At 35.6% G+C, this 27521-nt stretch overlaps 1 protein-coding gene across 1 annotated transcript in view; it reads right to left on the bottom strand.

Moving 5' to 3' along the window:
- DOCK2 (dedicator of cytokinesis 2) overlaps window positions 1-27521 on the bottom strand; it is a 188221-nt gene that overhangs the window by 46189 nt on the left and 114511 nt on the right. The window contains exons 28-30 of the mRNA XM_035338697.1: window positions 24802-24900; window positions 23000-23094; window positions 7497-7575 (exon numbers count right to left, since the gene is read on the bottom strand). Coding sequence (XP_035194588.1) covers window positions 7497-7575; window positions 23000-23094; window positions 24802-24900 — 273 coding nt within the window. The remainder of the gene's footprint in view (window positions 1-7496; window positions 7576-22999; window positions 23095-24801; window positions 24901-27521) is intronic.

Below are 27521 nucleotides of genomic sequence, written 5' to 3'. Positions count from 1 at the left end.
AGAAAGTATCTACTCTCTGCTCTGTGAGTTCTAATTCAACAATGATGTGTGTGAAATTTCAGTATATTTTGTTAAGAGCTGTCTACATGAAACAAGGACAAAATACTGCCCTGAATAACTACTGTTAGTACTGAGTCATGTAGTGAGAAAGTAAGCCTTATATTTCCATTGCAGAGCCTTTCATTTCTGAAGGCAGATTACTTGTTCTCCAGGCAATCAAAATGAAATACCTTTCTTATATGCTAGAGATGGGAGGGAAAAAAGAAACGGCAGTAGGAAATGCAAATTCAAGGAAGTAAATAATACTTTAAGAAGATTCTAAATGGTCAACAATAGTTTTAGATACTTCATCTAAATATTTCATTTACATAGAGGTAAGAAGATATTTACATCTAAAAATATGTGTAATAGGTATTAGTGAGAAAGCAGAAAGAAAACAGTAAATGCAATCAACAGCATTTTGAAAGTTGGAAAGAAAACAAAACATAACTACAGAGCTTTTAACTGATTTTACATGGTGAGATACAATCCTATGTTGGGAATCCACATTAAATACTCTAGGAATCTAATGTTTCATCAAAATCTTATGTGACCTTTGTCCTTTATTGCCTGGAAAACCCTCCTGTGCACAAGTAACCATATAAAACAGATACCAGCACACAAAACCACAGATCTTTCCTAAAATAAATAAAACTTGAAAATATCCTCTCTGTAACATCAAAAAGATCATGTGTTACATTTATTCCTTGGAAGCCCACCTAAAGCTCTACTTAACAGACTTGTTTATCCGAAAGTCTTTAGGGAAGCTGTTTCTGTCTGTACGTATTTGCAGTTCAGGAGAGTTGGTATAGATGAGCAAATTCAAATGGCATTTGATTGGAGACATTTATACAATTCAAAGATGGTCTGAATTCATCCAAATCAATCACAGCCTTATTAAAAATACATTTGAATATTAGCACTAGGTAAAGCTGTAGAGTTTTCCCCGTTAATAAAAATATTTACATTATGTTTGTATCTAATGTTTGACAATACACTAATAGTATATGCTAATTCAGAGCATTTTCCCCAGGAAAAAATCTTATTTATGCTCTCAAAAGCCTCTATATCCCCTTATCAAAAGTTATTAAAGACTAATTTGATCAATTTAGAGTCTGTCAGCCGTATTTATCAATATATAGGGAACACAGTTTGCATGTGTTAATTACACCTGTAAAATGAACATTTCTCCAATCACTCCTGTCTATGGGGAGAAAAATGATGCCTTATCACTGCATTTATTCACATAATAATTCCAAGTTCAATGCTACCTTTGTTAGAAACACCCTAAAGACACAATATCCTTATTTATATAATACATGTAATTTCTTCCACAGAATACTTTGATGACTGAAAAAAAATGCAGTGTTCTGAATTACAACAGTATAACTTGCAAACTTTTGAATACCAAAACTAACATGAAAACCCAGAGGGGCAAAGTAATCTCTGAATAATGAAAAGTGGCACATATGGATAGATGAAAAATGCAAAATGTTTATCCATGATACAAGTTTTAATTTCTCTTAAGCCTGCAATAACATTCCAAGATGTTTTGCATTTGAATATCAAGTTATCTAGCACATGGCAGGGCTGAAGTAAAGTAGGACAGTGACACAGAATGAGGATCAGAGCTCTCTTGCTGAGCATGAATGCTCACTCTTTGCTGCTTGTCGACATGAGCTCCAGTGATAAACTGTTGGCTTGGGGACAGAGACCAAGCTAGAGCTGAGAAGTGACCCTTTACTATAATTAATCAGCAGTTATTCACTCCAATTCATACTGAGATGCAGCGTCTGACTGGGACAGCATAGAACAATGTGGCTATCTCACCACAAAGGGGACCAAAGCGTGGCCTTTTGAGATAAACAACTCTGTCAGATGAGTGGGTCAACTGACCGTATCCCAGTTGACTGGATGAACTGGTGGTAGAAATGTTTCACCCCAAGTTAATTACAAGAGAGTGAATGTCTCTGAGATAGCCAGACCAGCATGGAGGGAATGCATATGTGGCTCAGCTCAACATAGAATATAAAAACTAAGCAATTAACAAAACAATTTTGAAAATAGCAGCAGTTTCAAGCTTTCTTCAACCCACTTATTCCTTCCCAGAGACAGGGGACAACCAGCTTCATGACTATGAGCATATTACAGAGATTGGTAACAGGAATCACATCGGTATTGTAATTGAACAGTGTATTGCAATTGTTAAATTTTACGAAGTCTAATTTATACTTTTTATTGTGTTTTCAGTAAGACTCTGCTAAGTCAGAAACCTCATGTAACATCAGCTATCTTCATCTAAGTAAATTTGATATTCAACATTACAAACCCCATGTGTGGAGCATCTAAAAGAACCTGGTTACAGAGTATTGGACTCTGACAATGACTTTATTAGCTTTACATAACAAATCAATTTTCTTTGTAGATTAATTCCCCATAAGCATGCAGCCAATGGCTTTGCACTGAAGAATATTAGCATGCAGTACATTACCCAAGAGTTATTACACAGGTTAAAATGAATATTTACATCAATCATACTATCCTCTAATGCACTGAAATATGCATTCTAGAATAATAAAGCATAGAAATAATAGATACTAATTCTAATTTTATTTATGATTCAGCCTAATTTACAAGTAACTCCCAAAGAAATCATGATCAATCTTCATGGCACTCCTTTTTGTGGCAGCATGTTTAGTAAATACATAGAAGAAAAGGCAGGTCTGCACAACCAACTTGCCTAGAGTCACATAAAAGAATTTCAAAAGGTCTTTCAAGCATAAGTCATCTTTCAAAATTGTATCTATTATTCCCAAAGAAAATAGACACTTGTTAAGAAAGCTACCAGCTGTTTTTCGTATCTGATTTCTTAGGTGATTTGCAATTCTCTCTCTCTCTCAAAAATTGTTAAGCATTTTACTTCTTCAGTACCATACTTTCTTTTCACCAAACTGGCCAGACATTTACAAAATCTGACTAAATTTTAAAGATTCTAAATGCTTATCCACACTTTTAAAACAGTGCTTCAATGACTGTGTAATAAAAATCAAAACCACAATACTGAGAGCATGTGCAGAAAGTGAAGAGGGAAAATAGAAAATATAAGCAATTTATAAACTCACAGATAAGACTTCTTATTAACACAAAATGCAACAAAGAAATCAAAGAAGACACTGAACACCGTTAAGAGATACCATCACGGTGTTAGGAAGAAAGTCTAAACTTAGACTTGTTTCCTAATTTACCTTTTTTTTTTTTTTTTTTTTTTTTGAACTTTTTTCTGTGCTATCTATACACCTCCTTACTATATTCATCCTGAATAAAATAGCTTAAACTATTACACTTTTCATACTTGCAAATCTTGGCATGGTTTACCCTTCAGTGACCTTATTCTCATTGTAAACACAGAACACATCTGGAAGGAAACCTGACAGGTCACTTAATCTAGATTATTCCTGAAGTAAAATCAGCTAAATCCCTTCAGGCAGATGTCTGATGAGTCAATTTTTTAGAATCTTAAAGTGAGAAACATTCCACAGACTTCCAGGATAGTCTGATTCAATACTCATAGTCATGGCACCAAGTCTGCCAGATTTCAAGAAGGATTTGGACAATGCTCTCAGACATATGGCATTATTTTTAGGTAGTCCTGTATCAAGCCAAGAGTTGGACTTGATGATAATTGTTAGTCCCTTCCAACTCAGAATATTCTATGATTCAAATGTCTTTGTGTCCAACTTAAATCCAACAATATATTTCAAATACAGAGACATGAGGAGGATATAAACTGCTAAATATGGAAAGTTTTTACCTATTCCAGCAACTCCTATTAAACTTCAGATTTGCATGCATTAAGTCTATATTTTCCAGTTTAATTTCAGTACTGAATAATGTACATTAATGTATGATGCAAGATTCCTAGCCTATTTATACTGTAGGCATTTATGAACTCAGAGTACCATGACAATTGCAAGCCTTCTTCCATCTTTTCTTCATGGTCTATTTTTGGTCAAACACAATAGCAATATACTGTCTTTTCCCCTATAAAATTGTTTGCTCAGCAACTCTCAATTTTCTATTTCAGCACAACTGTAAATATTCTGTACCAAATGCCTCTTAGTTATTCCTGTCTTTATTATTCTAGGTTATGTTGATTATTACATCGAACAACATGTGTTGCATGCAATTTCTAAATCTGATTTGTTTTCCAAGAGTGCCTGAAGCAGATCTGAGTACATCCAGAATATAAAGTCTGCATGCAACACTCAAAAAACAACAACAAAAAACAAATAAACAAACAAAGAACAGGAAAAAAAACCACTTGCCCTGTGGGCATATAAATTCAGACATCATGCAACCTCTTTTAAATTACCTGTACGAATCTTATAATGATTCTCAAACCGAACAACAGCTCTGGCACTTCCTGGATGACCGCTGCCAGTGACAGTCACAATATTCAGACTGCTTATCTAGTGCTGTAGATAACCAAGCACTGGAATTTTAAAACGGGCTTTTCACATAAATGGACTCCATGTACCCAGCTTATTACAGGCTAAGGCAGAAAATTTATGTAGAATGGCACATCACTGCTGTGCTGTGCAGCTCTGGTATTTGTCTCTGAGGTATGTAACAGTTTCATCACTGACCCTATGCTTTAAGTTTGTGAACAGTTTTAAAGATTGCAACCACATCCGTTTACAGGTCCTAAATGATATCTCTTCTTCGCTTTCTGCCTGAATCACATTGTGAGTAAAAAAAAAGCAATTCTGCTTTGGAAGCAGAAAGAAGGCCAGGAACCTTTTATCCTCCATTTAACAACCTTCAACAGACTAGCAAAAAATTCTACATTGCTTTTGCTCTAGATGTATTATTTTTTATTTGCTCAATTACTTCACAGCCTACTTATTTTGTTTGGTTGGGTTGTCTGCTACACAGTCACATAACCACTCTGCCAAGTGAAAAATACTCAGATCTACTTCACTGTGCTTTAAATGGCTTTCTTTTAATTATTTTAGTTAAGATTTTTCTATAATTATTTGTTAATAACTAGATTCTGTTCATAAGAAAACATGATCCTACAAACAGTATAAATCATTTGCTCATTTACAAAGAATTTATTCTTTGTAACATAATTTAACATAATTTTTCATCTTTGCCAGTAAACAACTCCAGCATTTTCACCATACTGACATATTCTATTCCTATAGTGTATATTATATATTGCTCAATATATATTATTGTATATAATATATATTGATCTATATAGAGAAATTGCAAACTGGTTAGAAGTTTTCTGACACCAAGCTTCCATCAAATGCCAATTTTTACCTACTGATACTTTCATTGCATTGTAATATTTCTAATGAAAGAGTTTGAACTGAATACTAAAAAGCAATATGCTGGCATTTGTTTCTATCTGCAGAGTTGTATGATTTTTGTCAATAAATACATTCCCTATGAAATGTAAATGTATTGTTTATTTTCATTAAAGTAAATATTTCTTTAAAAACCCTAAATTTCTTTTAAATACAGACACCTTAAAGACATCCCAAAGACTTGCTCTCCTATGCAGGAAATGCATCTCAAAGTTTTACTTGACTTTCTCATCACTATTCTGTATCCAGAAAGCCCATCAATGAGGTAATGGATAAATAAAAATGAAATTAAGCTGATTTAGAATTTTCTTTTGCAAAACAGCAGCTAAAACAAAAGCTACTTTATACTAGACTCTTGGTACCTTAACAGGTAAAATAAAAATATGTAAGTACCACAACAGCTACACAAAGGAGGATGCTGGTTTGTTTTTAACTAAAAATACTTAAACACAACAGTGGAAAGCCATTTATTAAATCTAAAAATCATAACAGCCTTAGAGGGAAACTGTAAAGGAAACTATTTAATAAACAATGGAAGGAACCCATTTACCTGGAGTTAATCACTGCTCATGCTTGCCTACGGACAAGTCATTAAACAAATGATATCTTTTTTGTTGTTGTTGTCATTTGCTCATTTCCTAGTAATGATTAAAAATTTTCTTGAACTATAGATAAAATTGATCAAGATAAAATCGATCCTCAGAAAATGAAGACGTTCCACTAAGGTATCTCTCAAGTTTCTCAATTTAAATATATGTATTTTTTGTTTTAAGTGCTTTTCTGTACTTAAGTCTACACCATCTGTGTAGTTGCAAAACTCTGATTTTACCTATGTATAGATTTTTTTTCAAACCATGTGAACATGAAAAACAATAAAAATATTTAAGACACTAATTTTTTGAGCTATGATCTGAGTAAGTACAGATAACAGTGGGTGTCCCAATTTAGATTTTTAATTAAGAAATGATTAGACAATATATTTTGCATTGTTCTGGCATTTTTAGTCCAATAGCAGCTTTTTTAAAAAGGTACATTTAGGGTACACTTATAGAAGGTCTTCAGAATTTTTATTCATGAAGAAAAAATTAATATCTGCCTGACTTCCACTTTTAAGTCTCTTGTGAAAACTACAATTCTTTAACGGCATTATTCATTTACTATAATGTTGTTTAGGTTACTCAAAGCCTTCAGATATTTGACAAGTCATGAGTAAAAACACAAGCATTAATGCATTCCCTTGAGCTACAAGGTTCAGTATTTAACTCCTATGTCCCTGGTTATGTTTCATAATATTCTGGAATGTGCAGAAACAGCAGAGGAAGCTTATCTTAAATAAAAGTTCCAAGTTTAGACTGTTGCTTTAAAATTTTAGACAGGTATTGAGTGCCTTGGTAAAATTTTTACAGATACGCAATCTTTACAATAACTAGCATGGTTCTGGTAGCCATACTTATGTCCAAATGCATCTTATTTGTTTTTGTCATGGTAAAATGCCTGGCAAAGTAGATAAGTTAAAAAGAATGACAATAAGCACAGTAAGAAAAGCCCATATTTAAGTTATTTTTGAAAGAAAAATGCTCATAAAACAAGCAAGCAAAAAATGAAGAAGAAAAATAAAGAAATATCAGGCAAGATAAAAATTAAAAATAAATTCTAAGTGGTAAATAATCGAGGCATCAAATTTAAACTCATTCTACCCTATGTACATATATGGGATACTGTTAAGGTTATATGCATTACATCTCAAATGTGCCTTTCTGAATACACTTGGCTGGCTACAAAAGAAAAGAAAAGAGAGGAGAGAGGGGAGGGGAGGGGAGGGGAGGGGAGAGTAGGGGAGGAAAGGGGCTTGTCTGCTTGCCTATTTTAAGTGAATCACAGTGCAAAAATCCTCTGTTTTGTCCTTTATCATGAACAATGGAAGTCAGATTTTCACATCATATCAAAGATAGTCTGATCCCGCAGAACTCAAATCAATAGTATTTTTACTACCAGCAAAATATCAGAAGGGCTCTGACAGACCAGAATGACAGACTAGAATACATGTGCTACTTCTACTCAGCTAAAAACCTTAATACTTACTTGGACTTCAAAATTCATATTCTCCAGAAATTTTTGGTTCATTGTCTCTGCAAATTTGTTGATGGCTCTCAAGAACACCCTGAAAGAAAGAAAAAAAAAAAAAAAGAGAGAGAAAGAGAGATCAATAAATATATTCTTTGGAATTCTACTCTAATCTTGTGTGGAATTCCAACTGATGAAAACACTTTTAAACACTGAAGACACTAAAAGAATCCAGGTTCACACATACATGAACAGAGCAGGTTCATTCTGTATGTGACATGATACTTATGCATCACCAATTTTAAGTATAGCTGTCAAAAGTTTATTGATCTTCCCTGAAAATTTCAGACATCTTTTATTTCCTCCGCTGCATAAAACATTATATTCTTGAAAAAACATATTGTGTTTTCAGACACAATTTTACGTTCTGTGTGACAGAGCAGCCCATTTACAAGATGTTATTGCATCCTCCTCATAGGTTTGACAGCTGAAAGAGTTCCTGCACTCATTAGTTAGGAGCTGCCACTGCATTTCCCCAATTAAAAGAAAACTTTTTAGTTTTATCATAGGTGGCTGGAGATGAACATGACACCTCTGTCCGTCTTCCTCCTCAGGTGGGTTATAAAACCACATTCAAAGCTGAGTTAATACACAGTATATTCTCCAAGTGGAAGAGTGTAAATGTGATGCCTCTAGCTTGAAAAGCAGCATCTATTTGTATTTATTATCAAAGCAGCAAGATTAAATGACATTTGTACAGCAGATTTGTCTAACTTTCCAGCACAATATATTTGTAAACCAAAGATCAACTGTATCGTTCTTAATTTATAAAGTTTAATAAATAGTTTTATTCAATTTACAATTTGAAAAGCAAATCATCCAATTCCCTCTACTTCAAAGCTAAAATTATTAGTTTTAAGTTAAAATATTTCTGTTGCAATCACTGTGGGGACAAATATACTGCAGCATGAAAGTCCTGAACACAAGGGAAAAACAATCCTGCTCAAGCACAGCCACTGACTGTCAACTAGCTATTACCAATCAGGAAAAAGATCTAATAGTTGTAAAAAGCAGGTCCACAAAAAACACCAAATAACTGTTTAGTGGCATCAGGAAAAAAAAAAAAAAAAAAAAGGCAAAAACCAATTAATTAATTTGAATTATTAGCAAATGTTCAAGAGAACACAGGGTATCCATACGTTACTGTTAAAGGAAAGTTGCATCCTTGTGTTGCATACCAGAGAGAGAGAGAGAGAGAGAGACAGACAGAGAGAGAGAGAGACAGACAGAGAGAAGAGAAGCAAACAAATGTGACACAAATGATTACATGATTACATTTACTGGACTGTGGCTAATACTTGGTTTCTTCAGTCTGGACACAATATGACTACGGAGGGTTATGGTAGAATCTATAAAAATTGAAGTACCACGGAGACAACAGAGACCTACTGTTTGCTATTTTTCATTCAAGAAGCACACAGCACTGAACAAAATCATGGTGTATATTCAAAATAAGAAATAAGCTGTGCAAATCATTTCTACAGTATGCTGTGAATGCCTGAATTTTATATAAGAGATTAGATGCATCAAAGACAAAAGGAGGAGGACTACTAAATGTCATCAGTCACCGGAGGCTGGGAGAACACAGCAATTTGTTCTCCAAAAGTGTTACTTTACTCCCAGCTCTGTTGTTATACTGTTCCTAGGAATCTTTTACAAGCCACTGTCAGAAACAAAATACCAGGTGAAATGGATGTAGGTCTCATCACTAAAAAAAATATAAAAAATAAAAATATGGAAGGGCTAAATTCAGAATCTTAGATTCTTAATGAGGTAAGCAAAGCAAAAGATGAGCTTTCAACAGACTTCTGAAAGGGAGTATTACTTACCTGCTAAGAAGGGTAGTACACTGCTTCATTAAAACAACAACTTGACTGGCTAGATTGAAATCCTTTGTTATAATTATGGTTTTCAATGATTAAAAAACATCTTTGGGAAAACCTAAAGCCTTCTCTCCATCCAACATTACTCCGTAACACTGATGTGATTAAGGAAATAAAATAGTTTGTACACAGTGTTGTGTCTTGCTATTTCCCCTGATTTCTTTCTTATTTCATGTGATCAGACGGACAGTACAGTCTGAACTACTACAGTAACTGTGCCACTGAAAGGTACTGCATTTCTAAGGGTGCTGTGTTGCTCTGCCTCATCATCGCACACTTTTGGATGAACTTGTGTCCAATGGTCTAGGAAACAGTTTGATCTAATCTTCACTAGTGCTAGTTCAGGTAATTCTGCCAGTTGAATTAAGGGTCTGATCTGTGAAACGCTGAGTGTCATCAAATCACTTCAAGTTCAAGAGACCTCATTTTGCTCAACACTGTTCTTCCAGGCTATCACCACTCTATAAACAACCTCTACATGCTCATGGAACTGCCCTGTCTATCCACCACAATTTCAGCTTATGTTGGTCTGAATAGGCTATTGTACTTTGCTTTTGGCCTCTTCTCTGGCTTAGTTTTATTCTGGGAAATTAGATTTCCTCAGCACGCTGCCCCCCACTACCCACAAGAAACTAAACATATTCTTTGCTAGTGCTTTACTCTCATGGGTACATTTATCTCTACAGAACTGCCTGATCCTTGATAAAAACAGTTCAAGATTTAGCTTAAAAAGGAATTCTAAAAAGAATGGTCCACACACACACAATACATATCTAGGCAGAACACAGGCACCTACACAGTATTCTGGTCTGCCAGCATAAACAGAACAGTAGAGGTATTATTCCAAGTAGAAAATTTGGGTCAAGGCCCTTTTAGTGTCACATCTTTTCTCTAAAACTATATTGCTCTAGCTTCTCCTTTGATTTACAAAGTAAATTCTTGCCAACTCACACAATCTAGTTCTTAACCTGCAACTGCTCACAGTTTTCCCTTCACTCAAAGTTTTCTGTTGGCGTAGAAGGGGGTGACCTCAGTCTCTGAGCTTATTTTTCCCTTTCCCATCTTCTGTGTTTTCACATCTTAATCACCACTTAAATATCCTGTTTGGGCAGAACTTAGTATGGTGCTGATAATTAGTCTTACAATTAAAAAAACAAGACTTTGAGGTACTTTGCCTTTTAGCACAGAAATATAGTGCAAAATAGAGTAGAAATAATCATGACGACCTAAATGTGCATGAACTATACTAGTGTGAGTCTGCTTCATAATATGGATGTATTTTGTGTGTACCATATTTTAAAATTTTTATGAACAGCTTGTGGTTTAATATTTGCCATACATAACAAGCCCCAAGGACACTTTACAGAAAGTATAAGAATGTACTTAATGTCCAGTAAAAATTACTGATCATATTAAAAATATTGATAGAATTCTATACAATATAATCCTATGCATGCTATTTTGTGTGAATACCTCTTTCTTTCTCACAGATATCTTTCATCTGACATACTGGAATGACACATTTTCAAAAAGCTTGCAATACTTCCATGCTGTCAAGTTCCAAATATTTTTGTGCTTTTGTATTTTGCCTAGAGGATGAGTCTATTTCTGTCATTGTAAGGCAGTAGGTTTGAATTCTATTCCTGGCTCCTGCCAATGCCATGCTGTAACTACCTCAGTGACTTCATGTTTATATGCTTCAGTTTCCCCCTTCAGAAGAAGGGCATATTAGTTAACTAGTCACAAATGTGAAGTGAAACAGGTTCACTTCATATAAACACTGAGATTTTGATGAAAATGCAAAGTATAATTTTAATGAATATTGAAAAAAAAAATTCCTCTTTAAAGAACTAAACATTACTCCAAGAGGAAAAAGATAACATTTGATTGGAGAAATCATTCTCATTACATGATTATTCATAATATCAGTTATATATTATAACTGACATAACAGAGAAAATACAGATAGGAAACAGATCATAGAAAGACTGGACCCCAGAACAGCTCAGGAAAATGTAGCACATACTATCCAACTTCAGAAGAAATTATCTGGAAAAATGACTGAAATGAATTACCTTGCCACAGTGCAACATAACTTACAGAATCACAGAATCATCTAGGTTGGAAGAGACCTCCAAGGTCACCTAGTCCAACCTCTGACCTAACACTAACAAGCCCTCCACTAAACCATATCCCTAAGCTCTACATCTAAACGTCTTTTAAAGACCTCCAGGGATGGTGACTCAACCACTTCCCTGGGCAGCCCATTCCAATGCCTAACAACCCATGCAGTAAAGAAGTTCTTCCTAATATCCAACCTAAACCTCCCCTGGCACAACTTTAGCCCATTCCCCCTCGTCCTGTCACCAGGCATGTGCGAGAATAGACCAATCCCCACCTCACTACAGCCTCCTTTAAGGTATCTGTGGAGTGTGATAAGGTCACCCCTGAGCCTCCTCTTCTTCTCCAGGCTGAACAGTCCCAGCTCCCCCAGCCGCTCCTCATAAGACTTGTTCTCCAGACCCCTGGAGGTTTTGTTGCCCTTCTCTGGACTCGCTTGAGCACCTCCATGTCCTTATAGCGAGGGGCGCAAAACTGAACACCGTACTCAAGGTGCGGCCTCACCAGAGCCGAGTACAGGGGGACAATCACTTCCCTGGACCTGCTGGCCACACTGCTTCTTATGCAAGCCAGGATGATGTTGGCCTTCTTGGCCACCTGAGCACACTGCTGGCTCATATTCAGCCGACCATCAACCAATACTCCCAGGTCCTTCTCTGCCAGGCATCTTTCTAACCACTCATCTCCCAGCCTGTAGCTCTGCTTGGGATTATTACGCCCCAGGTGCAGGACCTGGCACTTGGCCTTGTTGAACCTCATACAGTTGGCCTCAGCCCATTGGTGCCACCTATCCAGATCTTCCTGCAGAGCCTTCCTACCCTCAAGCAGATCGACACATGCACCTAACTTGGAGTCATCTGCAAACTTACTGAGGGTGCACTCAATCCTCTCATCCAGATCATCGATATAGATATTAAAGAGAACTGGCCCCAGTACTGAGCCCTGGGGGACTCCACTAGTGACTGGCCTCCAACTGGATTTGACTCCATTCACCACAACTCTTTGGGCCCAGCTACCTAGCCAGTCCAGGCGAAGTGTACGCCAGTCCACACCAAGAGCAGACAGTTTCTTGAGGAGAATGCTGTGGGGAACTGTGTCAAAAGCCCTACTGAAGTCAAGGTAGACCACATCCACAGCCTTTCCCTCATCCACCAAGTGCGTCACTTTGTCATAGAAGGAGATCAGGTTCGTCAAGCAGGACCTGCCTTTCATAAACCCATGCTGACTGGGCCTGATCGCCTGCATGCCCTGCAAGTGCTGCATGATGACACTCAAGATAATCTGCTCCATGAGCTTCCCTGGTACTGAGGTCAAACTAACAGGCCTATAGTTTCCTGGGTCTACCCTCTGACCCTTCTTGTAGATGGGCGTCACATTTGTGAGCCGCCAGTCGACTGGGACCTCCCCTGATAGCCAGGACTGCCGATAAATGATGGAAAGCGGCTTGGCCAGCTCTTCTGCCAGTTCTCTCAGCACCCTTGGGTGGGTCCCATCCGGCCCCATTGACTTGCGTACAACTATGTGCTGTAGCAGGTCGCCAACCATTTCCTTGTGGATTGCAAGGGCCACAATCTGCTCCCCATCCCCTTCCTTCCATAGCAGATCATTGGAGCTTACCATTCCTTGGAATGTGGAAAGATCTGCTCAGTTCGGCCTTCCAACTTTAGACTGATCAAAGGACAGGATTTTGGTTTCCCATACAGGTGATGCATTTCAATGTTTTTTTTTTTTTTTTTTTTTTTTTTTTTTGTTTTTTTATTAAACTTCTCTTGTTCACATTTGCCACTATCTTTAATCACTACAAGGGACTATAAATATGTTATTTCAGGTATTCTATTATGAGAGAGTTTCTCTACAGTTACCTGAGTAATATGGAATTTGTTTTCTCATTAATTGAAACAATTTTTATCTAAAATTATTTAAATTCCTTTACCCACAGTCATTTCCATTATAATTTCTGAGTTTATAAGCATTTGTTATTCTAATTTACCAGCCTCTTAGGCCGGGATATTTATGGATGATCTTCAAGGCCAAAGTCTCTGGGATTAATTTAAATATACAAAGGCAAGACTTTGACTTAGAACAGCAAAAGCATCATCATGGTTCAGCTGCTGCTACGTCCTGTAGCCTTCTCAATGTCCTACTGCTTCTACTTTCCTTTATTTTACTGGCAGAGAAATTGATTTCAAATTCTGACAGGCACTATAAGAAGTCTTCATATTAAAGCCCAAAGAATAGAATCCTACACAACTGGATGTATATTCTAAATAAGGCTCAAATAGCACTGTAAAATATACTAATAATCTAAGACCAAAAAAGCTGAAAATGTCTAAGTCATGCTAAGACAAAGATTTTATTTCCAATTGTTTTCCAGATAAATTTAAACAGAGGGACTGAAATGGAGAAAAGATGTAGTCATAAGCATTATGATGCTAATCAAAGTAGGATTCCAAGGTTATTCCTTAGAAGTGACTATTTAATAGTAATATAGGTCTGCACATTGTCTTTGCTTTTGAAGTGCAAATAGGGGATAAACCTAAAAAATAGATCTGGAACTCCAAGTTATTTTTAGCAAAAAAGTTAGAACTAGTACATCAGTTCCTTGTAGCATTAAACAAAGAGATGATTACAGTTAAAAAAAAAAAAGTGAACTTTAGCAGACTTTATGCATGAAGGTAAAGCCACAGGAAACTGCACTGAGAAATTATTTTTAAGTAATGGCTCTCCACTGCAATCTATCAACTTAAATTGGCATTGCTGTTCTTCAGTGGCTTTGCCAAAGACGCCTTTCTCTGCATCTAGTTTTGGAACACTGTGGCCAAGATAATTACAAACAGTAGTCTAATATCCCTTCGCATATAAACCCATGAATAGCCATGTAAATAAAAGAGCTTGGTGTTACAAAAAGGCTGAGCACCCAGTAGCTCTCCTCCACTGTTCACAGTTTAAACAATGTTCTTCACTTAGCCCTGCACATACAATTTTCTGAGTAGACAAACTAAATAAAAGAAATAAAATTCTGGGCCCACAAAATTTTATGGAAGACCAAAATCATGAGTGTACCTTTCCTCTGACTCTCACACATGAATCCTTCCTAAAGCAATAGTCCAAGAGCAGTGAGATGTCTTCTCAAGTTCACACAATTCAGCATAAAATTTGGAAGTTCATGGTTTCAACTTTGAGATAAGTAATCCAGATACTGAGGTGAAGACTGAATTCAGTCATCTAGTTATCCATGAACATGAATTCAAACCCATGTTCACTGTGTCTTTTAAAGGTATAATTACACTGCAATGACATCTGCAAATAATTAATTGAATATGGACTTTTACTGGATAATAAGAAAAAAAAACAAGAAACAAGCTTGAAAATAACATTATTTCCTGTGTTGTGAAAGCTCTTACTCCAAGAAACCTTTAAAAATTTGTATTTTTAATACCATATCTGAAAAACAATGAAGACACAAAAAGGCTTTAAAATTCAGTTCTTCCCAAACACCCTATGTGCTTTTCCTTCAAAGAATGTGGCCCACAATTAAAGGCAGGAGGAGCTGCATTAACTTTAGTTTGGCAACTTTGTTTTTGTAATCCCCAAAGGCCGATCAATCAGCACTTTCATTAGTGAATCCTCTACTTGAGCATTGAAGAATATGAGACTTCTTTCAAAGCCTAGGAGATGCATCAACTATTATTCTGAAGGTCTATTCTGAGCTGTGACAGGCATGGCCTTGCTAGTATGCCAATTAAATGAAGACAGGAGTACGGAAAACAGAGCCAAAATAATGATATCATTTATGTTGACTTGATAGGAGCATCCTCATGCTTTGCAGAGGACACCTGATAGATATTTTTTAACATGAAGCAGACACAAAGGAGAAGCAGCTACTAAAGTCAACAGATTCTCTTGTGGGCCTCTGTCATCTTTCCTCTTCCTCCTTGCGTGTAAAGCTACAAGATAGCATGTGAAATTAAGGAGACTTGCAAAGCAGGTCAGACCCATTCTCAAATGCTGATCATTATCAATGGCTGAAACAATGACCAGCAATTATAAACTGCACCTGAAGATATTAAGTACACAGAGAGACCAGGCAATCAATCAATGTGACAGGCTAGATTAAAAACACATTTACTATTTCAGTGACCAAAACAGCAGGGAAAGACTGAGAAAACAGGTGAAAAGATAATGGTTAAATAACAAAAAATCTTTACAAATTAACCACTGAATTAATCTCCTAATAAACTGGCAAACTATCATTAATTTAGAAATGAAGGGCAATGCAAAAGAGAAGCACTACTTAAAAACCTTGTAGCCACGTGAAATCTTGTTATTAAGAGCATCATAATGTCAACACTTAGGAAACAATTCACTTCCATGGTAACTGGAAAAATATGACCACCGGTGCAAAGAAAGTAGTATAATTTAATCATATTTTTCCCTGTTTCAATTCAGTATTGCTACAGACTGAAGCAGAATTTTTGTACCATTCAGACTGAATGAAAATTTATTTTTTATTAGAATTTTCTGAAATGCTTATTGCAATGTATGACAAGACTATGCAAACAGCATGGTCAGAAAACAACTGCTTAGAAGTAACTATTATCCAGCTTCTCCTGTCTCAGTTAAAACTTGTTTTGTACAATTTAATTTCTTTATTAGTAGAGTGCTTATTATTCAAAAATTTACCTTGAATAGCTCTGCCAAGCTTACAAAACCACTGCACGCTACAAAATATCAGAGGTATTTTGACAGTAATACAAAAGCAACACCTAGACAGAGATCTCTTTATTTTGCTAGCAATCTGTTTATATGCAGCTCTTAATTCAGCATCTACTTACAGCATGTTTTAAAAACTGTTTATCTCCCACTTAGGATACAAAATAATTTTTTGAAACTGTATATTAGGTACACACCCATGCAAAACTTTCAAAAATACGATTTTTAGCATGCTTTCAAGAAACATCAAAGCTGGAGAACCAAGTGGATAAAAAGCTGGCATAATGCTCCTGGTATAAGTAACGTATGTGGAAAAGCGTTCTCAGTAATTTTCCTTATACCGTGAGTATCTTGTCACTTGAGTCTGCTCTCCTTTTTCATGCACTTCAGCTAATTGTTTTCAGAGTGGAAATATCTTGATTAAAAATAAAATAAAAATCACATGTCTTTGGTGCTAGATCAAGTCTGGGAATAAGATACAAAGTCAGAACCATACGTGACTTAACATGGTTGCTTCAGAATGCCATACACTAATAAATACTGTCATATTTATTTTCCCTCTGCTAACACTAATTTACCCTTACTGCAATATTTCTACATATCATTTAGTCCTCATTTTTATATATCTAAGACTGGTGCAGAGTTGATAGTTCGATAAACTAATTTACAGGAAGAAATACTACTATTATTTAAATGTCAAAGGATTAAAATTGCACTATGACATTAAAGTAATGGATAATGCTGTGGATAGCCAGTGCATAATACTAACTGGGCTTTTTTTCTTGTCATTATTTTGTTGGTTTTGAAAGCAGTATCATTCATGCTCTGTATTTTATTTATAAACTCAACAAAACATTTTCAAGGTTTTTTTTTTTTTTAAAAAAAAGAAGTATTTGGGTTTTGCTTTTTCTTTTCCCCATTTAATAAATTTTATGAATTTGCACTCTACAGGTACCTTAAAGGAGGCTGTAGCACGGTGGGGGTTGGTCTATTCTCCCACGTGCCTGGTGACAGGACGAGGGGGAATGGGCTAAAGTTGTGCCAGGGGAGGTTTAGGTTGGATATTAGGAAGAACTTCTTTACTGCACGGGTTGTTAGGCATTGGAATGGGCTGCCCAGGGAAGTGGTTGAGTCACCATCCCTGGAGGTCTTTAAAAGACATTTAGATGTAGAGCTTAGGGATATGGTTTAGTGGAGGGCTTGTTAGTGTTAGGTCAGAGGTTGGACTAGGCGACCTTGGAGGTCTCTTCCAACCTAGACGATTCTGTGATTCTGTGAAATACATTCTCTCTACTTGTATTATTTTATAACAGTGTATGTACTTTTGATTTTTTCAGACATTCTTACTGAAAATACTTAGCAAGTAAACACATTCAATATGGAATGTGTATTTTTTACTTTTATTATTATTATTTTTTAAAAAACTTCCAGGGAAGCCTGGCTTTTTCTGAAGATAAGAATACAAACTGTAATTACAGACAAATATGCATCTCCCTTTTGTCTAAGTGTTACTTGAGTTTACTACTTCACAACTAAAACTGTATCATTACAGAGGTAGTTGCACTGAACCAACAGATTATGTCTTAAAAACATCACTATGCATTAAATTCACAATACACCAACAGGGTTATTTTGTGATGTAGCTTTCAAAAATACAAGATGGCTGTTCAAAATAATGTTACATATATGCAGTTGTTTCATATTTTATTTCCTAGAAATATCTTCAAATATGAAGCATTGACTGAAGTTGCTTGTCAGAAAAGAGAGCATGGAAATATTGCTCTATAACTTCCACACCTGATGAAAATTATAGGTACTTAAATGTTCTTGGTACCTTATCCATTTATGATAACAGGCTACATTACAAAGATCCTTAGAGACACGCAAGTCAAAGGTGTCTCTGGAATAATAACAGTTTATCTTGCTGAATTTCTGAAAACATCTCATTAACAAGTTCTTCTGAGTTGGGTTGTTCTCCTCACTGAAGTTTTCACTTGTAATTCTGAAGAACTTATACTCTACAAGCATGAGCATCCTAGCAATCAGCCCCAAGAAAGATGGGGCACTTCGCAGTGGGAGGGGGAAAAGGATGAGTCACAGCATGTTTTCTCTACATTTTAGATGAAAGACTAAATGACTACCATCAAAACATAATAGACACCTAATGTGTACTGTGACCATGATATGCAATAGCCTGTCTTGCTGCAGTCAAGATGGCCTTGGATGATCTGCTGCAGTCACCACATAATTAAGTGTTTAGATGCTCAGTAAGAAGACAATTCCATAACATGGTTAACAACTGGCAACATACAGTTAGTGTGAGTAAACATACTGTAGTATCAGGTGTTAGGAAGATGCAAGTGATTGAAATGTAGGGTTACATCAGGCAGAACCAGACTTAATCACACGTGGTTGTAAGAGATATTCTGTTCATAAGACAGCAAAACACTAAATGGCTCAGTCAGACATATCAGCTGCAGCTGGAACTCTAACTCTCCATGGAAGTAAGCTTACAACCCACAGTGAAACAACTGCCTCTTCTCTGTATCTGCCTTATTCCATTTTCCTAGGCAAATTTTATTCCATTTGCTCTATTAAAGTACTGACTTTTGTGAGAACTTGGAAAGACAAGTAGGAAACTGAGCTGCCTAGATTTAGTGGAAAGGAAATACAAATCCATGAATCTGGAGACACTGTGCACCAAAGATCCAATGTAGAAGAACAATAAATTAATAAATAAGATGTTCTACCTCTGAAAAGACCATTACGTACACATTATATATAAGCACACACAGAACGGAATTTTTTTTTCAGCACAGACATTTTTAGTCTCATAGCAGAAACAAACCCTCTAAGTGCACATCTTATCACTAATCATGGTTAAAAAGACAACTGAACAGTACAAGCCATCTGAATCTGTTATGTTTCATATACTTTCTTGTGCATGCATGCACTAAGGGGTATTTTCATTAGACATTTATAGTTGTTGCTTTGAATACTTTTTCATGTACTTAATTTATAAAGTTATGCAATATGTCATAAGCATGTGTGAAAATGTTTCTGACTGACCCCCTGAAAATTCAAGCACTTGATAAAAACAAATGCATTTCCGTCAAACCTGCATAGGCCAGCCAAATGTTTCCCAAGGAAAATGAGACCAAAAGAAAGAAAAAAAAATTACTTGTACACACTAGATCAGCCTTTCAAATTCTGTCTTATTTGCTCAGGATAAACTGCAACACTGTCATCCATCTTCAGTTACATAAATCAATCTTAACTCCTAATGCATGTCTGAAAACAAGGGCAAAAACTAACCTCAAGTGCTTGCATTTTTTTCTCTCCTAGGAATAAATAAATAAACGCCCCTTTTTATTCTCTGCAAGACAAACAATGAGCCAGGCAATGTTTTATGCCAACTGTTGAAACACATCTGTACAGAATAAATCAGAGTTTTCCTCTGAGAGCAGAATCACCTCCTATTAATAACCAAGAAAGTAAAATTAAGTTTTTTGTTTTGTTTTTTCCTATTTTGATACATAATTTGATATTCTCTATTTAAAAATCCTGTTACAACTGTCAGAGACTGAACCAAGTCTCAGACTGAACTCCAGCACCAGCTGGAGTAAAGAATAAAGCAGTCTTATCAACTGGATTTTTTTCCTTGGTGTAAAGTCAGTTCCACTAGTGCCCGTGAACAGTCACAATAGCCACTGACATCAATATCAGTAACAGTAGCAAATATTATGAAAATGTGAAAATAAGAAAAGCTTCCATTTCCACCAACAGATAGATGGAAGACTGTGTTTGCAGCAGCAAAATACAGTTTGTAGCATCCTTCCCACGAGTATTTGAATTAAACTTGGTTGAAAAAGGCATGTTCCCATACTTCCTGCAACTGCATTCAGTATCCCTTCTTTCCCAAACTGTTCTGTCATTGTTGAAAAACATTCTTAAATTGTGAATACCAGCTCAAGTTTTTTCTTCATAATGTCCAGAAGAAAATGCAGTCCAACAGCTACTAAACTTCTAAACTTGTTGCATGCACTTGTTACTTAAAGGTTGTGTTTGCAACTTTACAAATACTATCTCCTCATGAAGCACAAAGCAACTTTTTTTTTGCGTGTGTGTGTGCGTGTGTGTGTGTGTGATTCACAGGTCAATACTATAACCAGCTACTTACTCTGAGAAGAGTTTTTCTATTCAAAGATACTGTTGATGAGAAATATGTATATGTATAGTGTGGAATTTTATTTTATTTTACTTTTTCTGAAGTCAGGTTTAACTAAGCCATTCACCAATGTTACAAAAAAAAAAAAAAAAAAGTCTGAAATCCCTACTTTCCATTTCTTAAAATGTTACCCTGTGCTAGGTGAAGAATTAGAACTTTTTCTACCTCATTCTGCAAGTTGGCCAGGACCTAATAACACAACATATAGTTGCTAGCAGTCTGACGAATGGTGAGATACCTGGGGTTGCAGGTGGCACTGATTTGAAGCCATGATGTGATTTTCCTGAACTAATGGTGCCACTACAACATGTGAGCTACATGGGATCCAAGTCTTGAGGGTATTACCAAGCAGTTCATCTGCAAATAAGCAGCTATTTTTAGTATGTATAATGAAAGAAAATCAGCAATATTTCCAGCTGTTTTGCCAAATACCTGCAGTGCTAAACTTTTCAAGTTAGACTTAAAATGGTCTAGGGATCACTTGACTCTATGTCTGAAAACAATCATACACACAGGGAATGAAAACATATTTTATAAAAAACTTAACTACTGGTGTTAGCAAATCCTATGCTTATCTCACATTGAGTTTTTCAACAAGTAGAGTCCAACTGGTGAATGCACTGCTGAATGCTGGATGCACTGGTTAAAAATCCTGTAGAATTCTATTTTTAGTCTACCTAAAGTAGACTAAAATACCTAAATATAATGTTGACAAGATTCAAAAAACAAATCAAATGGACACAGAAACAATGGATATGCTTATGAAACCACTTCAGACTGGACTCTAACCAAAACTGATTCAATGCACTAATTATGATATAATCAAGTGTTTTCAAACTCGATCTGAGCAATTACCACTTCAATGCCCAGAGGAACAGAAGGGATGTGAATGTTTCAATTGCTAACTGCCCTAACCATTTCTTTTACTCAGTGAATCTCAGATCCTACACAGTTCAGGAAGACAATGAGGTATGGGTGTTTCCTGGGAGGAGTGATGTGCCTCTAAATTAAAATTATGAATACCTGAGAGACGAAGTAGACTACAAAGTTTTACCTAAACGAGAAAAAGCATTTCGCCACAAAGCCATGTACCTAGGAATTACTGCTTTTAATAAGCTGATAGGCAATCATCGATGTACCACAAATGGAATAAAGTGCATGTACAAGCAGCAGCAACTAGGAAGAAGTGTGCAGTAAGCAATCCTCATTAGAACAAAAGTTAATTAAATCGACCATGAAGGATCACAAAAATAACTCAGCTATTATATCAGGTATTATGACCTCAGTGAGGATTTTACTATTTCCCAAAGTGTTCTGCCCCATCTAGCATGACATGAAAAAGAGTGTTCTTCCGAACTTACTGTTAATGGAAGGAAAGAGGAGAAGTTAAAACACAACACAAAACAAACAGAAATGCAAAAAACAAACAAACAAAAACCTGTTTCCTCTCTGTTACAGGACTCTGTTGATTCACAGTTGCTAATAGAACACTCCCATATCAGTGAGCCTCTGCCTCACTTTGGGAATTGGCTTTGGCCAATTAAGAGGCTTTGGGAATAACAATGTGGCTTGAGAGCAAACAGCACATCATTTAAAATAATAATAATCTAAAGGAATATGCAATAAACCATTCCAATGGTCAATACACAGGATCGACCAACATTCTGATGATCAACCAACGCTTGGTTTATCCCACTATCATTTATGACAACACCAAATCCAACAGATTATAGCCACAGGATAAGGTGTACAATCTGCACGGTTTAAGATATTTTTCCTTTAGTTAATTTTATTATATTGGAGTTCTCAAAGATACCTTATTAATAGCAATTTGTCATAGAGTAAATAGTAGGAAGTATTATAAATTTGATTATACAAGCTTCTGCTTAGATGACAACTTGATCTACCTAGGTAGTGTATCTGTTTGAAGTAATCAATCACAATGAAGCCCCAGATGAGATATAGGATAGCAATACACTTCCTCAAAAAGCATCTTGGACCCAAACTTCTCCTACAAATATAGAGATGCCCTCAAAGACCTGGTCTTTATAATCTATTTAGCAATCCAACAAACCATATCAGCTCAGGGAAAAAAAAAAAAAAAAAAAAAAAAAAAAAAAAAAAAAAAAAAGTTGCTTGCTAGCTCTAGCATCACAATGAACTCACTGAAGACATGCTAAACTATGCTGAAATGGTACAATTAAGATTTAACTGGCCTTTTACAGTTTGGCTTCTGATGATTGTCACCGACCATACAGACCAACTATGTACGTCCACTTCAATGTTACTTATTTTTTTCCTTTGTTATAACTGGACTTGGAGCACAGACAGCTAGCTATTTAATGTATCGTCAGTAAATTATTTCAGATGTTGACCTCTTCTTGACATTCACCAAATTGGAATGGTATTATCTTAGTTGGAATGGCAAAACTTCACTTTTTTTCAGAAGATATGAAACAAGTTCACTTTTCAGAAGCACACACAACACAAGCACTGATCTTCCAGGCCCACTTTACCTGTTCTGCACCATGCTCATTGCTATCCAGTCTGAAGGGTAAACATTCTTTCCAATGAGATCTTTGAACATTATGAATGTTTCCATCAAGAAGTCCTAGAACAACAAAATACAGTAAATAAGCTTTGTGTTACACAGTCACGTAAGTGTTCCCACCACAATTAAAGAACTAAGAGGGAGGGCTCCACTCTGCTTCCAGTGAAGTTAATGGAAAAATAATCCCGCTGATACCAGTAAACCCAGGGTTGGAACTGCAAAAGAGCAGCCCCAGAATCAAAATGAGTGCTAAAAGTTGTTACATTGGGCTCTTAAGAAAAGATATGCCATAAATGAATGGAAATAAAAAGCTATAGTACTATATATAGTATATAGTAAAGCTGCTGAATTGTTTATTATTTAGCCAGTCTCATAATGCATAATGAATTATGCATTATGCACAGATCTGAAATCAATAGTTTTTTACTTAGTCCATTTAGTCTAATTTTAGTATGCTAATTAAAAAGTTGAAGGCACAGACAGAAAATCCTCAAAAAAAATATTTTTCTAACAAGTATTTAGAGATTCCACTATACTGAACAAAAATAAAACGAACATCATAATTTAAGCTCTATTTAATGTATAGAATTTCTGAGCAAGTCAGCTAAAAATCTGAGGCTAGCAAGATGAAATATCATCATCTATTACCAAAACCTCACAAGCAGTTCTCTGCAATATTTGTACTTAGAGAAACAAGTAAACAATAGCTTTCAACACCATGATTTGAAAACTAGTCTTTATCTTCACTGACATATACTTATGCTCCTAAGAAAAAATGAGAAGACAACAAATCGATGCGTTTATAAACAGAGAAAGGAAAAAAAAGAGGCTTTTTTTTTTTTTTTTTTTTTTTAAATGTGCTCTGCAGAACTGTTCAAGCAGGTGAAGTATTACTACCCTTGATAGTTTTCATTAGAATTTCTAGATATTATCTAGGACCAAGTACCTCAAGTACCTAAACTGCTTGGAAGCTGAAGTTATTTTAAAATATTCCTATGTTTTCAAGTAAACTCAGGCACATGAAGAATTGCAAAATCTAACCATGATTTGATCTGCTAGAATTTCAGTTATGGCACAACACTGACAATAACAAAGAAAGGCAAGCAGACAAACCTTGCCAACTGAAAGTAGTACTTCCATGGAGAACCCATAGATCACATAAACAAAACCTTAGCCCATACCTAGACTTATTTTGGACTTACGTCAAGAGTATAAATAAGGGAAAAAGGTCTCCTGAAACCAGTGACCAATGGTACACGACAGAAATGCACACCAAATATCATTAATTCATGCCAGGAACAACCGATATCAAAAGTTACAGTTAATTGCATTTAGCACACAACATTATCTTGACCAACAGTGGGAAGTGGAACTAGATCACAATGTGCATAATGTGGATGGAGGGTTTCAATAATTGGAGATTGCTTTGCTGCTGTTTTTTGTTGGTGGTGGTGGTGTGTTGTTGTTGTTTCTCCTCAAAACAGAGTGAAACAAAGATCCCATTACCTAATGCTTGATTAAATTACCTCCTAAATGCTATGGACAACAATAGTGACATTTATATCTTTCCAAATTTCTCATCTTAGTATTGTCCAAAGACACCATTAGAAGAGGGAGGCAATAAAATGATGGAGAGCCAGAAAATGTACGGAAATAGACTTCATGCTAAGAAGAATCAGTCAAGATAGTTCAAAACAACACTTTATTTTTCATAGCAAATTAAATACTTCTAATTATTTATCATCACCATGTTTGTTTTGTACTCACCACTAGTTCTGAACTTGTCTGAAAAGTTTCAATGTAAACTGAGTAATGCTGGTTGTTCATCTGGTTTAAGATTGCTGTCATGCATGCAACAAAATGACTCTGAAAGAAAACCAGAAAAAAAAAATCAATAAAAAGATAACACACATCTAGATTAATTTAGATATTGGATAGCATCCTTTCTAAATCAGACCAATTCCAAATGCCTAATAATTATTCTTTTTAAGGATATTAAAATAATATCAAATGAAAACTTTCACAAGCCCAGATGTGAAACATCAGAGATCTCAGAGAGGGTAATTCAAAAGCTACCTTGGCAATAGGCTCTGGAGAAAAAAATCTGCACCATTTATGAAAAAATCTGCACCACTTATGAAAGGCACATGGAAGCACACGAGCTGCAACCAAAAAACTTATATATAAAATACATCTGAGTATTACTTTAAGACAAAAAGGCAAGTGATATTTCCTAGGATTCTTCCATTAGGAATTCATAGGAAGAAAAAATATATTTGATCAAAACTTTTCTAATCATCCTAGAAACAAAGACTATGGTATTTTACAGGAAGAAATAGTGCAAGAAAGGATATATTTTACAGATGTTTAAGTAACTACTACAGAACTCTAAAACTTCTATAAAATACTATTACTTTCATCTCTCAAAACTCCAAAATTCCTCAAAAGGAAATACTTTTTTTCTCAATTCCTAAAGATGAAGTGCTTAAGATATAAAAATATCTATAAGCCTAGGTTTTCACTGCCTTTGACTGAGATTCAGAAAGTTATTTCTCATCTCTCGATAGTAGCAGGCTTAACTATTGTTAGTATACCTGTAAGACAGAAAAGAATCCTCCTTATTGATGCCTTTTAATTGCCTGAATTCTTGTTTTAAATTGAACCTGCCTTCATTATATTAAAAGAAGAGAATATGAAAGAGATGATCATACAAAATAATTTTCTAGCTTGATTTGAAACTTTTCATCATGCTTGTTTAGGATTGCTAGCGGTGATTCCCCAGTCGCTCTGACCAGAAGCTTATTTCCCCTCGGTACTAATCAGATTCTCTGTTTAACTCTGATTCACTTTACACTTTGGTTACGCCAGAAAGGCAACACAGGCACACATTACCAAAGTATCAGCTGCAGTTTGCCGTCCCCGACCATTTTGTCTACCACTTAAAGGAAGCCTTTAACTTCAGGTTGTGGCCACTAGAGGTCTTTTACTTTCGTATGTTAGCTGCTGTTCAGTTTGTACTGCCTTTTTATTTTTTTTTTATTTATTCCTACGTGAGCAGACCCAGTACACTTCTGGCATACAAACAGTGAAAATTACAATATAAAGGACCTATTATACCTTCTTTTGGAGTAACACTAGTGCTAGTAAGAGGCTTGCCTACTTTGTAAGACTAGGAAGACACATTTTCTGCGGGTAAAGCCAAAGATTTCAGGTAAGGTATCCTGTGTTCTCGGGTAATGATGCTTTTTTAAAAAGAAATGCTGATTTTCCTGCTGTAGTAGTTCACTTTTACAGTTATGTATTAGAAAAATGTTTTCTGTGTTGTTAAATGTGAAGCTGGAAGTAATAATGAATGAATTTCAAATGATTCAATATTGAAACTGTGTGTTTTTCCTTACGTCTTGATTTTGAAAAAAATTACTGACAGAAGTTAGAGAATATTATACATGAAAAGCAGCTTGTATTTTTAGTAGTTAAACATATGCCAGAAAATGCCTTTCTGCACTAATATTAAATAAACACTTCTTGAAATAAGTAGCATTTCTTTGCAAGGCTTAAATAGACCTTTTATGTTGCTTAAAGGCATAAAGACTTTAAGAAGGTTATTTTTTTGTTGTTTTTGAAACCAACTTCTAAAATGTGTCTAGCTATATCTGTTCTTATGGTACAGCATGAATCCCTATTCTTAGGAACCATGTATTGTCATTTTAAAATTACCAGGTGATTGATTGATTACTGAAAAGAGCCGTAAACAAAGATCACATATGCCACCTTGCAACAAAACTATCAAATTCATATTAGTGTGAGTGAATGATAAATAAATAAATAAATAAAGGTGTCAGTGAAGCTGGTTTGCTACAAAAACTTCCTCCATCATTTCCATGCAGCTGTCAAGCAGGGAAATACACCAATACCATTCAATCGCTAATAATTTTCTCATCTACAATCTCAACTATTAGAAATTAACTGCTAGCTCCTTCATAGGTTAAAAGCTTGCCCCTCCCCTCCTAATCCCCAAACACCAGCAATAAACATTCACTCCTCAGATGCAGCCTCAGATCAATCAAGTACCCATGCTGTCTCAGCATCATCATTATCACTGCTAGAACTTCAGTGTCATTTAGGACTGTGGAGAGCTGTGATCAAATCTGCAAATCTCTATGTATTCATTTAAATTCTCCCATGCTGTTTAATTCTCCTACTAGAATATGCAAAGAACATGAACTGCTTGAAGATACTGTAAGTTCTGCATAAGAACTACTTATTACACTTTGAATGCGGGCTGCATGCTCACTAGACAGACAGAGGAAATTCAGAACCAAGCACTACCTACATACACAATAGTCTAATGCTTAGGATTCAAAAAAGTATTTAATTTAATCAAGCATTGCGTACAGTGATTGAGTAGTATGTAAAAGGCTGCAGCAAAGAGGAACTTCTTCAGGTAGAATCCCAACAAGTCATTTCAGTTGTGTTGAGGATTTATC

Source organism: Oxyura jamaicensis, chromosome 13, assembly GCF_011077185.1.
Source record: "Oxyura jamaicensis isolate SHBP4307 breed ruddy duck chromosome 13, BPBGC_Ojam_1.0, whole genome shotgun sequence".
Taxonomy (NCBI): Eukaryota; Metazoa; Chordata; class Aves; order Anseriformes; family Anatidae; genus Oxyura; species Oxyura jamaicensis.
This window is presented reverse-complemented; position numbering and strand designations above follow the sequence as displayed.